Source organism: Staurois parvus, unplaced genomic scaffold, assembly GCF_062004578.1.
Source record: "Staurois parvus isolate SC_StPar_1 unplaced genomic scaffold, SC_StPar_1.0 ptg000179l, whole genome shotgun sequence".
NCBI lineage: Eukaryota > Metazoa > Chordata > Amphibia > Anura > Ranidae > Staurois > Staurois parvus.
The window spans coordinates 2,970,261-2,984,070 of record NW_028317975.1 but is presented as its reverse complement, the minus strand read 5'-3'; the positions used below and the strand labels follow the sequence as shown (position 1 = coordinate 2,984,070).

The 13,810-nt window shown below is 47.5% G+C and overlaps 1 protein-coding gene across 1 annotated transcript in view; it reads right to left on the bottom strand.

The window, feature by feature from the left end:
• Nucleotides 1–361: 361 nt before the first annotated feature.
• The window catches only part of LOC149462248 (glycophorin-C-like), a 29,454-nt gene continuing 16,005 nt past the window's right edge, over nucleotides 362–13,810 (bottom strand). Inside the window, exons 2-3 of the mRNA XM_089677185.1 lie at nucleotides 8,340–8,384; nucleotides 362–1,770 (exon numbers count right to left, since the gene is read on the bottom strand). Of these exons, the coding sequence (XP_089533311.1) occupies nucleotides 1,574–1,770; nucleotides 8,340–8,384 (242 nt within the window). The 3' untranslated portion in view covers nucleotides 362–1,573. The remainder of the gene's footprint in view (nucleotides 1,771–8,339; nucleotides 8,385–13,810) is intronic.

The following is a 13,810-nucleotide window of genomic DNA, read 5'->3' as shown; positions in this document are numbered from 1 at the left end:
GAATTTGGGCACTGCCCGAGGGCCCGGGGTCAGTAGGGGGCCCCATGAGATGCCCCTGGTGCCTTTCATAGGCTTTTTTGGGTGTTGTTTGAGTGTGGGCGAGGACACAGGGGCTCCATGATCCCCTATTGCCCGTGGTTGTCAGTCCGCCCCTGGGCGCCACTAATTGTCAAAGGCACGCCCACGTATCTTCAATTACGCCGTGTCCAACCACATGGTGCCGTAGTACCATGCGAATCGGTGTGTTGTGTTTTTGTAAGCCTGGGCTCGAGTGCAGGATAGTCCCTTATAGAATGGGCTCCCCTATACCTGACACAAGGGAACATGCAAACAAAAAAAAAATAAGAAAAAGAAAACAATGTAACAATTAAAAAGAATGATCTTTAACAAGCTGGTGTAACGAGCTGTACTGACTTGACAGGAAGTGCTGACCTATAGCAACTTGTCGGTTGAAATAGTGACAGTTGATTGGTTGGTGTAGGTTACTGTACCCTTTTATACTGGCAACGGTAATTGGCTGAGAGTTTCCATTCCCTGACATGTGATGGTATGGCAATATGTTGGCCAAGTGCTGACCTATAGCAACCTTTCGGTGGAAATAGTGACAGTTGATTGGTTGGTGTAGGTTACCGTACCCTTTTATACTGACAACGGTAATTGGCTGAGAGTTTCCATTCCCTGACATGTGATGGTATGATGGCATGGCAATATGTTGGCCAAGCCTTCATATGTTGGCCAAGTACGGTCAGCACTTGGCCAATCTGTCGGTGGAAATAGTGACAGTTGAATGGTTGGTGTAGGTTACTATACCCTTTTATACTGGCAACGGTAATTGGCTGAGAGTTTCCAGTCCCTGACATGTGATGGTATGATGGTATGGCAATATGTTGGCCAAGCCTTCATATGTTGGCCAAGTGCTGACCTATAGCAACCTGTCGGTGGAAATAGTGACAGTTGATTGGTTGGTGTAGGTTACCGTACCCTTTTATACTGGCAACGGTAATTGGCTGAGAGTTTCCATTCCCTGACATGTGATGGTATGGCAATATGTTGGCCAAGTGCTGACCTATAGCAAACTGTTGGTCGAAATAGTGACAGTTGATTGGTTGGTGTAGGTCACTATACCCTTTTATACTGGCAACAGTAATTGGCTGAGAGTTTCCATTCCCTGACATGTAATGGTATGATGGTATGGCAATATGTTGGCCAAGCCTTCATGGTGAGGATTTCTCCTTTAAGGGATGAAGATCATCGTTCATGTGCAGCCATCAAACGCAATCCAAGATACAAAAGCTTTGTTCATTCCTCGGACATCGTTCCTGGAAGCCTCAATACAAACGCCTTAGCGTCAGAATTTGTCATCAGCCTCACAGCATCCTGCCGAGGATGTTTTCTTAAAAAAAATGTATATATAATCCAGCATGTTAGTGGTGATCCCCTGAGACACAATGGGCCCGGCTCTGAGAAACGGGACTTTGGTGTAGTTCTTTTGTCGTAGAACACATTAGTGTTTCCCAATGTAAACACGGCGAGGAAAGAGAGGGGGGCTGGAGAGACGATCCCCCCCATCCTCTCAGATAAAATATTCTTTCTTCGACTCATCTATGGACTCCTGCAGCGACGGGTCGTTTTTCAGGGCGGCGTCGGCGCTCTCGGCAAATTCCGTGCCTTTGGCCTCATTGGTGAAGTACGTTCCTTTGTGTCTGTACCTGTAACGGAGCACCACGACGATGAGGATCACGAGGACCGCGATCACGGCAACAATGATACCTAATGAGAGAAAGGACCAGGAAACATTATTACTGCTAAACATACTTCATTAACCTCTTCATGTCCGGACACTTTCACCCCCTTCCAGTCTGGACACTTTCACCCCCTTCCAGTCCGGACACTTTCACCCCCTTCCAGTCTGGACACTTTCACCCCCTTCCAGTCCGGACATTTTCACCCCCTTCCTGTCCGGACACTTTCCCCCCCTTCCTGTCTGGACACTTCCCCCCCCCCTTCCTGTCCGGACACTTTCACCCCCTTCCAGTCCGGACACTTTCCCCCCCTTCCAGTCCGGACACTTTCCCCCCCTTCCAGTCCAGACACTTTCACCCCCTTCCTGTCCGGACACTTTCACCCCCTTCCAGTCCGGACACTTTCCCCCCCTTCCAGTCTGGACACTTTCCCCCCCTTCCAGTCCGGACACTTTCCCCCCCTTCCAGTCCGGACACTTTCCCCCCCTTCCAGTCCAGACACTTTCACCCCCTTCCTGTCCGGACACTTTCACCCCCTTCCAGTCCGGACACTTTCCCCCCCTTCCAGTCCGGACACTTTCCCCCCCTTCCAGTCCGGACACTTTCCCCCCCTTCCAGTCCGGACACTTTCCCCCCCTTCCAGTCCGGACACTTTCACCCCCTTCCAGTCTGGACACTTTCCCCCCCCTTCCAGTCGGGACACTTTCCCCCCCTTCCTGTCCGGACACTTTCCCCCCCTTCCAGTCCGGACACTTTCACCCCCTTCCAGTCCGGACACTTTCCCCCCCTTCCAGTCCGGACACTTTCCCCTCTTCCAGTCCGGACACTTTCCCCCCCTTCCTGCCCAGGCCAATTTTCAGCTTTCAGCGCTATCACACTTTGAATGACAATTGGACCCATATGAATTTTTTAGCATTTTTTGAGACCGATAAAGCTTTATTTTGGTGGTATTTATTCACCGCTGGGATTTTTATTTTTTTCCTATATAAATGAAAAAGTCCAAACATTTAGAAAAAAAAGTGTTTTTCTTATAAAATTTTGCAGATAAATAATCTTTCTTCATAAATCTTGGCCAAAATGTATTCATCTATCTTTTTAGTAAAAAAAAAAAAAAATAACTCAAATTAGTTTATAACTAAAAATGATAATTTTTCAAAAAATGTGTTTACATTTTTATGTATTTTTTTTTATATTAGTATTTATGTTTTTTTGGGGTTTTTTTTACATACTGTCACCCTAGCAGTACAGTGTCATCATAGTGACACTGTACTACTTGTGGGGGGTGATAACGATTTTTTTTCTTTTTTTACACTGATTGCTTTTACACCCATAAAGGCTGTAAAAGCAATAATTTCTCCTTCTCTCTGGCTGCATTCTTGCAGCCATTGAGAAATACTGTGAGAGCTGTGATTGGTCACAGCTTGTCACATGGTACAAGGCTGTTGTGAATGGCCCTGTACCATGTAATCTCTGTGATCATTCACAGATTTCACACGTAGTAAGCAATGATGTCAGGAAGTGACATCTTGTTTACTACTATTCATGTGATCACTGATTGGCCAATCAGTGATCACATGATCGGGACCTCGCACAGAGGTCCCGTACAGCGATCTGTGTTCCGCTGTGTCCTCCGGACACAGTGGGCATCAAACGCAGTGCTGTGTGCTCATAGGGAGCACGCACAGGCAATGGATGCGGGGGGACATTTAGAAACGTCCACCCGCTTCGGCAGCACTCGCATCTAGTCGTTTATCTACATGGGCTGGACGGGAAGTGGTTAAAGTAGATGTACACCCAAAGTGGATAATAAAGTACAAGACCGCACTCCATGAAAGCCATCCAATCAGATTTATTCAAAGTAGCTGACTTCTGCACAGACCCCACCCTAAGGCATGCTCCTATAACGCCTTTCACCCAAATTAGGTTTATTCATATACAAAAAGTCCAACTGCGTCGGAGAGGCGTGGCTTAGGATGAACTGCGTCAGTAGGCGTGGCTTTGGGCAGGGACTATGTTGAAGTCAGCTACTTTGATTACATTGAATAGGACGACTTTCATGGAGTGTGGTCTTGTACTATATCCCGGCTATACTGGCTAAGCTGGATGAGCTCAACCAGCCCCCAGAGTGGCAGAGGACCCGAGAAGCAAGCTTGGGACTTGCAGTGCAATTTGTTTTATCTTTGAACATCCAAAGTGGATGATATTTAGTTTCCCAAAGCAAAGTGCATCTTTTATTTTTCTTTTTTGTGGTTCCTATTTTCTTCAACTGCCATTGTGCTCTACCAGGTTTCAGGTGTGTCCTGCAATTTTCAAGTGGTTGTAAATGTAGCGCCCCTCTAGTTAGCTAGGGGGAGCCGGATAGTTTTTTTTTTAGATAAAGGCTGGATAGCAGCCCAGGATGCGTCAGCTTGGGATGGGTCAGCTAGGTTATTTTGGGTCAGGGCTGAGGGCTTTACAGGTCAGTTCCCTGATACCTCCCCCTGTGCTAGAAGCTTGAGAAGTTTCTAGAAGGCAGTGGGTGGGGGTGAAGAGGGCCTGATTTGCGTAGTTAAGGGATCTTGGCCAATCCCCAAGCAGGAGGCTTGGCATCAGAGGCGTAGCTAGGATATTTTGCGCCCGGGTACGAACGGCCACCTCATGACACCCCCCCCCCCGCTTCATATGGTCCCTGTAGACACCCCACCCTGTCCCAATCACATTGCCCCCCCTTCATCCATGGCACTACTCACCCGGCTCGGCTCTCCCCTCTGGCACATGCCCTGCTCACTGCCCTCCTCTCCGCTCCTCTGCCAGCCAGCTCCTCTCTCCTCTCATAACTCACTGTGGATGGCAGACGTATCAGATGACACGTCTGCTGCAGCCGCTGCAGTGATCTTGTGACCTCATTTTGGCGCCCCTGTACCTTGGCACCTGGGTACATGTACCCCCCTGCCCCCACCCTAGCTACGCCTCTGCTTGGCATGGGGCCAGGACAGCCCTTAAATATGAGAGAGCCTGATCAGAAGTAGTAGTAGTGGTGGTTGGAAGATGGAGTGGAGGCTGGAGTGTGGAGCCTGGGAGACGGCCCAGGAGAGGGGCCTACTTGCAGGCAGGAGCTGGAAGGGAGGATCTCTCAGCCTTACTCATCCCATGGGAAAGGACAACTTGGGAAGCAGGGAAGGAACCAGCCCAGCATAAGGCCTGAAGGCAGCCACCAATCCACAAGCTTGCAGGTGAGGACTGAGTGAGCAATCCCACACCCCCTGGCCCAGATAAGGGAAGTGGGAAACCTGACTAGTCCCCATCTGGGACTGTTGACTTAAAGTGTTAGTTTCTGGGCCCCTTGTCCAGCAATTCCTTCAGGCAGCTGGGTAAAGATGGGATTTCATCTGGGGTCTGAGGCGGTACACCCGGAGGGCTGGAGAGGTCTCCAAGAAGAGAATCTTTGTAGATTGTACATAGTTGCTAAGAAGTTGTCCTCAAGTTTCCTTGGGCATCCCATATACCCTTCAGCCCTACCCAAGGTTAATACCCCTAAAAAAAACCTAAAATACAAGCTCAATGACTGTTTACTGACTCCAGTGTGCAAGTGTGAAGAAAATGTGTGTTTCCTGGCTGTGCAGGACAATAGGGGTACCCAAAACTCAGTAACTCCTAAGGTGGTAGTGTTACATAAACTCTTACATATAACTGGCGAAGTGCATGGCCTCAGGTGATACACCATTCAAAGTGCTGGACTTATAAAGCTTGTCTGAGGTTCAGAAAAAAGGGGGCGGAGATCTGAAATTACACACTGCAGAGCTCTGAGAGCTGATTGGAGGGAAGAGATACAGCCCACATAGCTCACAAGAACAGAGCTGAGGCTGTCAATCTGCTGGAGGTCCCTCCCCGTCACCATTTTTCTCTTGGTGTCAGGAAAACTTGTTGGAAGTGATTCATGCTGATGGAGAGGATCGAATCAGCAGACAGAAATGCCACTTAGGGGTTGATTTATTATAGGCAAATAGACTATGCACTTTGCAAAGTGTAATTGCACTCTACATGTGTAGATGCTCCAGAGCTTAGTAAATGAGGTAAAGGTTCACTTTGCACAGAATACTCAATCACAGGCAAGGAAAATAAAAAAAAAACTATTTCCTGGCACGTGATTGGATGATGGAAGTCAGCAGAGCTTCTACTCATTTACTAAGCTCTGGAGCACCTGCAATTGCAAAGTGCACCGTCTATTTGCCTTTAGTAAATCAACCCCTTAGTGCTCTGGACTGAGACAAGTACACACTATAGAGGAATATGCTTTGTTTATACTTCATGTCTGAGGTTTACAACCACTTTAAGGTAAAAAAAATCCTTTGGACCTTAAAACCAATTTAATTTCCATATCATTAACCTGGTTCTGAAATGATCAGGAGAGATACAGGAATATTGTACGGCATTGAAAGTGCTACTAAACCCACAACAAAAAACTCCACTCTCTTGGCCTCCGAGACTCCGCTCTCTCCTGGTTCTCCTCCTATCACAGCACTCCTTCAGTGTTACCTATAACTCTGTCTCCTCCACTCCACTCCACTCCCTCTTTCTGTAGGGGTCCCTCAAGGTTCTGTCCTTGGACCCCTTCTCTTCTCCATCTCCATCTCCTCCCTTGGTCATTTGATAAACTCCCACGGCTTCCAGTACCATCTCTATGCTGATGACACACAAATCTATCTTTCTCACTCCTCACCTCACCCCTTCAGTCTCCTCCTCACCTCACCCCTTCAGTCTCCTCCTCACCTCACCCCTTCAGTCTCCTCCTTACCTCGCCCCTTCAGTCTCCTCTGACATTACTAGCCTACTAAGTGACATATCGGCATGGATGCCACTCCACTTCCTCAAACTCAATCTTTCCAAAACTGAGCTCTTAGTATTCCCCCCAGCCCGCGCCCCCCCCCCCTGACTTCACCATAAATATCAGTAACACAACCATCAGTCCCTCCCCTCATGCCAGGGTACGAGGTGTAATCCTAGGCTCCCATCCATCCTTTCACCCCCAAATCCAATCACTGTCCAAATCTTGTAGACTTCACCTCCGCAACATCTCCAAGATACTGCCGTTCCTAACCTCGGAAACCACTAAGCAACTTATTCCCTCCCTTGTTATATCTCGCCTTGACTATTGTAACTCCCTCCTCATTGGCCGACCTCATCGCAGGCTATCCCCTCTTCAGTCTATCATGAATGCTGCTGCCAGACTCATCCACCTTACTAACCGTTCTGTATCTGCCATCCCTCTCTGCCAATCCCTCCACTGGCCTCCACTCAGTGTCCTCCATCCCTCTCTGCCAATCCCAACACTGGCCTCCACTCAGTGTCCTCCATCCCCCTCTGCCAATCCCTCCACTGGTCTCCACTCAGTGTCCTCCATCCCTCTCTGCCAATCCCTCCACTGGCCTCCACTCAGTGTCCTCCATCCCCCTCTGCCAATCCCTCCACTGGTCTCCACTCAGTGTCCTCCATCCCTCTCTGCCAATCCCTCCACTGGTCTCCACTCAGTGTCCTTTATTCCTCTCTGCCAATCCTTCCACTGGCCTCCGCTCAGTGTCCTCCACCCCTCTCTGCCAATCCCTCCACTGGCCTCCACTCAGTGTCCTCCATCGCTCTCTGCCAATCCCTCCACTGGCCTCCACTCAGTGGATATAGTGAATGCAGGGTCAGGGGAGAGTGGATCTAGTGAATGCAGGGTCCGGGGAGACCAGATATAGTGAATGTAGGGTCCGGGGAGAGCGGATATAGTGAATGCAGGGTCCGGGGAGAGCGGACACAGCGAATGCAGGGTCCGGAGAGAGTGGATATAGTGAATGCAGGGTCCGGGGAGAGCGGATATAGTGAATGCAGGGTCCTGGGAGAGCGGATATAGTGAATGCAGGGTCCGGGGAGAGCAGATATAGTGAATGCAGGGTCCGGGGAGATCGGATATAGTGAATGCAGGGTCCGGGGAGAGCGGATATAGTGAATGCAGGGTCCGGGGAGAGCGGATATAGTGAATGCAGGGTCCGGGGAGAGCGGATATAGTGAATGCAGGGTCCGGGGAGAGCGGATATAGTGAATGCAGGGTCCGGGGAGAGTGGATATAGTGAATGCAGGGTCCGGGGAGAGCGGATATAGTGAATGCAGGGTCCGGGGAGAGCGGATATAGTGAATGCAGGGCCTGGGGAGAGCGGATATAGTGAATGCAGGGTCCGGGGAGACCAGATATAGTGAATGCAGGGTCCGGGGAGAGCGGATATAGTGAATGCAGGGCCTGGGGAGAGCGGATATAGTGAATGCAGGGTCCGGGGAGACCAGATATAGTGAATGCAGGGTCCGGGGAGAGCGGATATAGTGAATGCGGGGTCCGGGGAGACCGGATATAGTGAATGCAGGGTCCGGGGAGAGAGGATATAGTGAATGCAGGGTCCGGGGAGAGCGGATATAGTGAATGCAGGGTTCGGGGAGAGCGGATATAGTGAATGCAGGGTCCGGGGAGAGCGGATATAGTGAATGCGGGGTCCGGGGAGAGCGGATATAGTGAATGCAGAGTCTGGGGTTTAGTAACATACCATCTTTAGTCATTACTTGTTCTATTAGGACACATTAACTCACCCGCAATCATCGCGGCATCTTTTCCACCGCTGGAATCTTCCGCAGCTGCAAACATGAGAACACAGAGTCATTATTGGAACATCTTATAGAAAAATACGACACCCACCACCGCCATCTGCTCCGCCAACACTCCGCAAAGTGCAATGGCAGATGCCGAAAGGCTTCCTGGGCAGAGAAGGGTTAATAGGAACATCACATTTTACACGCACATCGCTAGAATCATTTTTCGCTCTAAAAATTAATTTAAAAAAAAAAATGAACAAAACACAACGATGATCATATAAGAGCAAAACAGATTCTTGCAAAACTTGTACGAGAGAACATACTGTAATCATAACAACACGTATTCCATACAACCGACGTTCCTTTTCTGTATTTGACACAAAGTTCTTATTTAATAAAGAAAAAAAAGAAACAAAAAAAAAATGTGGTAACAAATGGCAAAGGATTTATCTGTTGCAGATCTGATGACAATTAATAAATCCAGATTGGTAGCTATTAACTCCTTGCTGATCAGAGAATTTCCCCCTCCCCTTCCTGACCAGGCCTTTTTTTGCGATATGGCGTTGCGTTACTTTAACTGACAATTGCGCGGTCATGCAACGCTGCACCCAAATGAAATTTATGTCCTTTTTTTCCCACAAACTGTCTCAGCCCGCTTTCTGACTACAGGCAGCACAGTGGCCAAGTGGTTAGCACTTATGTCTGGCAGTACTAGGTTTGTTGGTTCAAATCCCAACCACAGGACCACCTGCCTGGAGGTTTCATGTTCTCCCTGTGCCTGTGTGGGTTTCCTCCGGGTACTCTGGTTTCCTTCCACACTCCAAAGACATGCTGGGAGGTGAATTGGCTCCTGTCTAAATTGTCCCTAGTATGTGTATGTATGAATGTGAGTTAGGGACCTTAGATTGTACACCCCTTGAGGGTTAGGGACTGATGTGAATGTACAATATATATGTAAAGCGCTGCGTAAATTGACGGTGTACAACCTTCCTCAAATATTTTACTAAAAAATGGTAAAAACGCTCACATGTACAGTACAAGGTTGCAATAGCATGTGTAAACAAACAGTGCGGCCAGTAAGGAAGATGGCCTCCAGCATGCTCCAGACGACGTCAGAAATGATGTAACGCGTAGGGTGGAGCCTACTGTGACGTCATTGCGTACTGGGTGTTCATTGGAGGCCATCTTCCTTATTGGCCGGAGTTTACAGAGATGAAACAAACCATTTACCACTGACAGGGGTGCTCACAATGATCAGATTTTCTTTATTTGTATAAAACCTTTAACCCAAAAGACAAAAAAACTGTTTGCTGTACCTGCAAAGGTCACCCGGGACAAAAATGGAGAATCCCACATAGTGTGAAGCCTTCCTCAAATATTTTATTAAAAATGAAAAAAAACCCCACATATCCAAGATTGCAATAGTGCGTGTAAACAAACAGTCTGGCTAGTAAGGAAGATGGCTACCAGCATGCCCCGGATGACGTCAGAAATGATGAAACGCGTAGGGTGGAGCCTGCTGTGACGTAATCGCGTACTGGAAGTTCGCTGAAGGCCATCTTCCTTACTAGTCGAAGTTTACAGAGATGAGACAAACCATTTACAACTAACAGGGGTGCTCAGAATGATCAGCTTTTCTTTATTTATATAAAACCTTTATCCCAAAAGAGCAAAAAACTGCTGTGACAAAAACAGAGAACCCCACATAGTGTAAAACCTTCTTCAAATATTTTAGTAAAAATGGTAAAAACACTCACATATCCAAGATTGCAATAGTGCGTGTAAACAAACAGTCTGGCTAGTAAGGAAGATGGCCTCCAGCATGCCCCGGACGATGTCAGAAATGACGAAACACGTAGGGTAGAGCCTACTGTGACGTCATTGCGTACTGGGTGTTCATTGGAGGCCATCTTCCTTATTGGCCGGAGTTTACAGAGATGAAACAAACCATTTACCACTGACAGGGGTGCTCACAATGATCAGATTTTCTTTATTTGTATAAAACCTTTATCCCAAAAGACAAAAAAACTGTTTGCTGTACCTGCAAAGGTTACCCGGGACAAAAATGGAGAATCCCACATAGTGTGAAGCCTTCCTCAAATATTTTATTAAAAATGAAAAAAAAACCCACATATCCAAGATTGCAATAGTGCGTGTAAACAAACAGTCTGGCCAGTAAGGAAGATGGCTACCAGCATGCCCCGGATGACGTCAGAAATGATGAAACGCGTAGGGTGGAGCCTGCTGTGACGTCATCGCGTACTGGACGTTCGCTGAAGGCCATCTTCCTTACTAGTCGAAGTTTACAGAGATGAGACAAACCATTTACAACTAACAGGGGTGCTCAGAATGATCAGCTTTTCTTTATTTATATAAAACCTTTATCCCAAAAGAGCAAAAAACTGCTGTGACAAAAACAGAGAACCCCACATAGTGTAAAACCTTCTTCAAATATTTTAGTAAAAATGGTAAAAACACTCACATATCCAAGATTGCAATAGTGCGTGTAAACAAACAGTCTGGCTAGTAAGGAAGATGGCCTCCAGCATGCCCCGGACGATGTCAGAAATGACGAAACGCGTAGGGTAGAGCCTGCTGTGACGTCATCGCATACCGGAAGTTCACTGAAGGCTATCTTCCTTACTGCCCGGAGTTTACAGAGATGAGACAAACCATTTACCACTAACAGGGGTGCTCACAATGATCAGCTTTTCTTTATTTATATAAAACCTTTATCCCAAAAGAGCAAAAAACTGCTGTACCTGCAAAGGTTAGCCGGGACAAAAATGGAGAATCCCACATAGTGTACAACCTTTCTCAAATATATTATTAAAAATGGTAAAAACGCTCACATGTACAAGGTTGCAATAGCGCGTGTAAACAAACAGTCAGGCCAGTAAGGAAGGTGGCCTCCAGCATGTCCCGGGCGACATCAGAAATGACGAAACGCGTAGGGCAGAGCCTGCTGTGACATCATCGCGTACCGGAAGTTCTCTGGAGGCCATCTTTCTTACTGGCCGAAGTTTACAGAGATGAGATAAACCATTTGCCACTAACATGGGGTGCTCACAATGATCAGCTTTTCTTTGTATCCCACATAGGTTGGCTTCAATTTGTTAGTGTATTAAAATCTGCTAGTACATCTAACATTCCCCAGTCTGAAAATGTTGCTGTCCAAAGGTGCCCCCTGTGCTCCTTCATCCCAATTGGGATGTAATACGCACCCCTATCAGTGGTTTGCCCCAATTTTCTAACTGCCATTTTTTCTGGACAGCTTGTCTCTGGCATAGGAAGCTGAAACTTAACAGACTTATTGGCCAGATCACTAGGGGGGAAAAAGCCTAAAAAAAGAAAACGAATGCAGCCGCCACCTGCAATGACTGGTAAGCTGCAATATGTGACATTGTTGTGGTTTTGGATTCAATACCGATTTGAAGATTTCGAAGCGAGTAAATACGGATATCGCCTTCCCAGGGGCAATTCTGATCAGCAGTTGCGGGTCCCAAAGATTTTTTTTTTTCGTTAGGAAAAGACAACAAAATTCCAATTTCTAAAATGTGACAAAAAAGTTGGCAGACCGAGGCCAGAGCACCGCCAGCGGAAAATGCCGAAAACATGACAAAGTGCTATTTTTGGATGGGCCAAAAATAGCTGCCGGCAGATTGCTCGTCTCTTGGCTCCGTCCGCACGGTGGGTGACAAGTGATTGGTGGCAGGTGGCGGGGAGCGACGAGAACTTCTGTCTTGCAGATGGTGGGAGCAAAATGTTGGACTAGTTTGCGAAGAGCGATCGTCCTGGGTCTTGAACGATATTTTTAAGTAGCATCCGGTGTGATTTTTTTTTTTTTGGAGAGTCGCTATTATCTTCTATATTTTACCCGTCCCAACCTAAAAAAACTACAACCCAGACAGCTGAACACACAAATGAAAGACATACAGTATCTCCCAGAAGTGAGTCCACCCCTCTCCCGGACTGTATACAATGTATACAGTGAAGGAAATGCGTATTTGCTCCCCTGCTGATGTTGAATGTTCGCCCCTCACACAGAAATGATCGGTCTAAAAATGGAATGTTCGCCCCTCACACAGAAATGATCGGTCTAAAAATCGAATGTTCGGTGTAACACTGAGAGACAGAATACAACAACAAATTCAGCAGAAATGCGTCTAACAAATGATGACTGATTTGCATGTTCATGAGGGAAAGAAGGATTTGATCCCCTATCATTCAGCAGGATTTCTGGCTCCCAGGTGTCTTTCATACAGGTAACAAGCTGAGATTAGAAGCAGTCTCTTAAAGGGAGTGCTGCTATTCTCATTGTGTTACCTGTATAAAAGACACCTGTCCACAGGAGCAATCAAACCATCAGATTCCAAACTCTCCACCATGGCAAAGACCAAAGAGCTGTCCAAGGATGTCAGGGACAAGATGGTAGACCTACACAAGGCTGGACTGGGCTACCAAACTATGGCCAAGCAGCTTGGTGAGAAGGTGACAACAGTTGGTGCAATCATTCACAAATGGAAGAAAACACAAAACAAGTGTCAGTCTCCCTAGGTCTGGTGCACCATGCAAGATTTCACCTCGTGGAGTGTCAATGATCATGAGAACAGTGAGGAATCATCCCAGAACTACACGTGAGGATCTTGTCAATGATCTCCAGGCAGCTGGGACCACAGTCACCAAGAAAACAATTGGTAACACACTACGCCGACAAGGACTGAAATCCTGCAGTGCCCGCAAGGTCCCTCTGCTCAAGAAAGCACATGTCCAGGCCCCTCTGAAGTCTGCCACTGAACATCTGAATGATGCAGAGAAGGACTGGTGGGAAGTGTTGTGGTCAGATTAGACAAAAAACGAGCTCTTTGGCATCAACTCAACTCGCCGTGTTTGGAGGAGGAATGCTGCCTATGACCCCAAGAACACCATCCCAACTGTGAAACATGGTGGTGGAAACATTCTGCTTTGGGGGTGTTTTTCTGCTAAGGGGCCAGGACAACTGCACCGCATCAAAGGGACGATGGACGGGGCAATGTACCATCAAATCTTGGGTGAGAACCTTCTTCCCTCAGCCAGGGCATTGAAAATGGGTGGTGGATGGGTGTTCCAGCATGACAATGACCCAAAACACACGGCCGAGGCAACAAAGGAGCGGCTCAAGAAGAAGCACATTAAGGTCCTGGAGTGGCCTAGCAAGTCTCCAGACCTAAATCTGATTGAAAATCTGTGGAGGGAGCTGAAAGTTCGAGTTGCCAAACCTCAGCCACCAAACCTTAATGACTTGGAGAGGGTCTGCCAAGAGGAGTGGGCCAAAATCCCTCCTGAGATGTGTGCGAACCTGGGGGCCAACTCCAGGAAACGTCTAACCTCTGTGATTGCCAACAAGGCATTTGCCACCAACTACTAAGTCATGCTTTGTGAAGGGGATCAAATCCTTATTTCCCTCATGAACATGCAGATCAGTCATC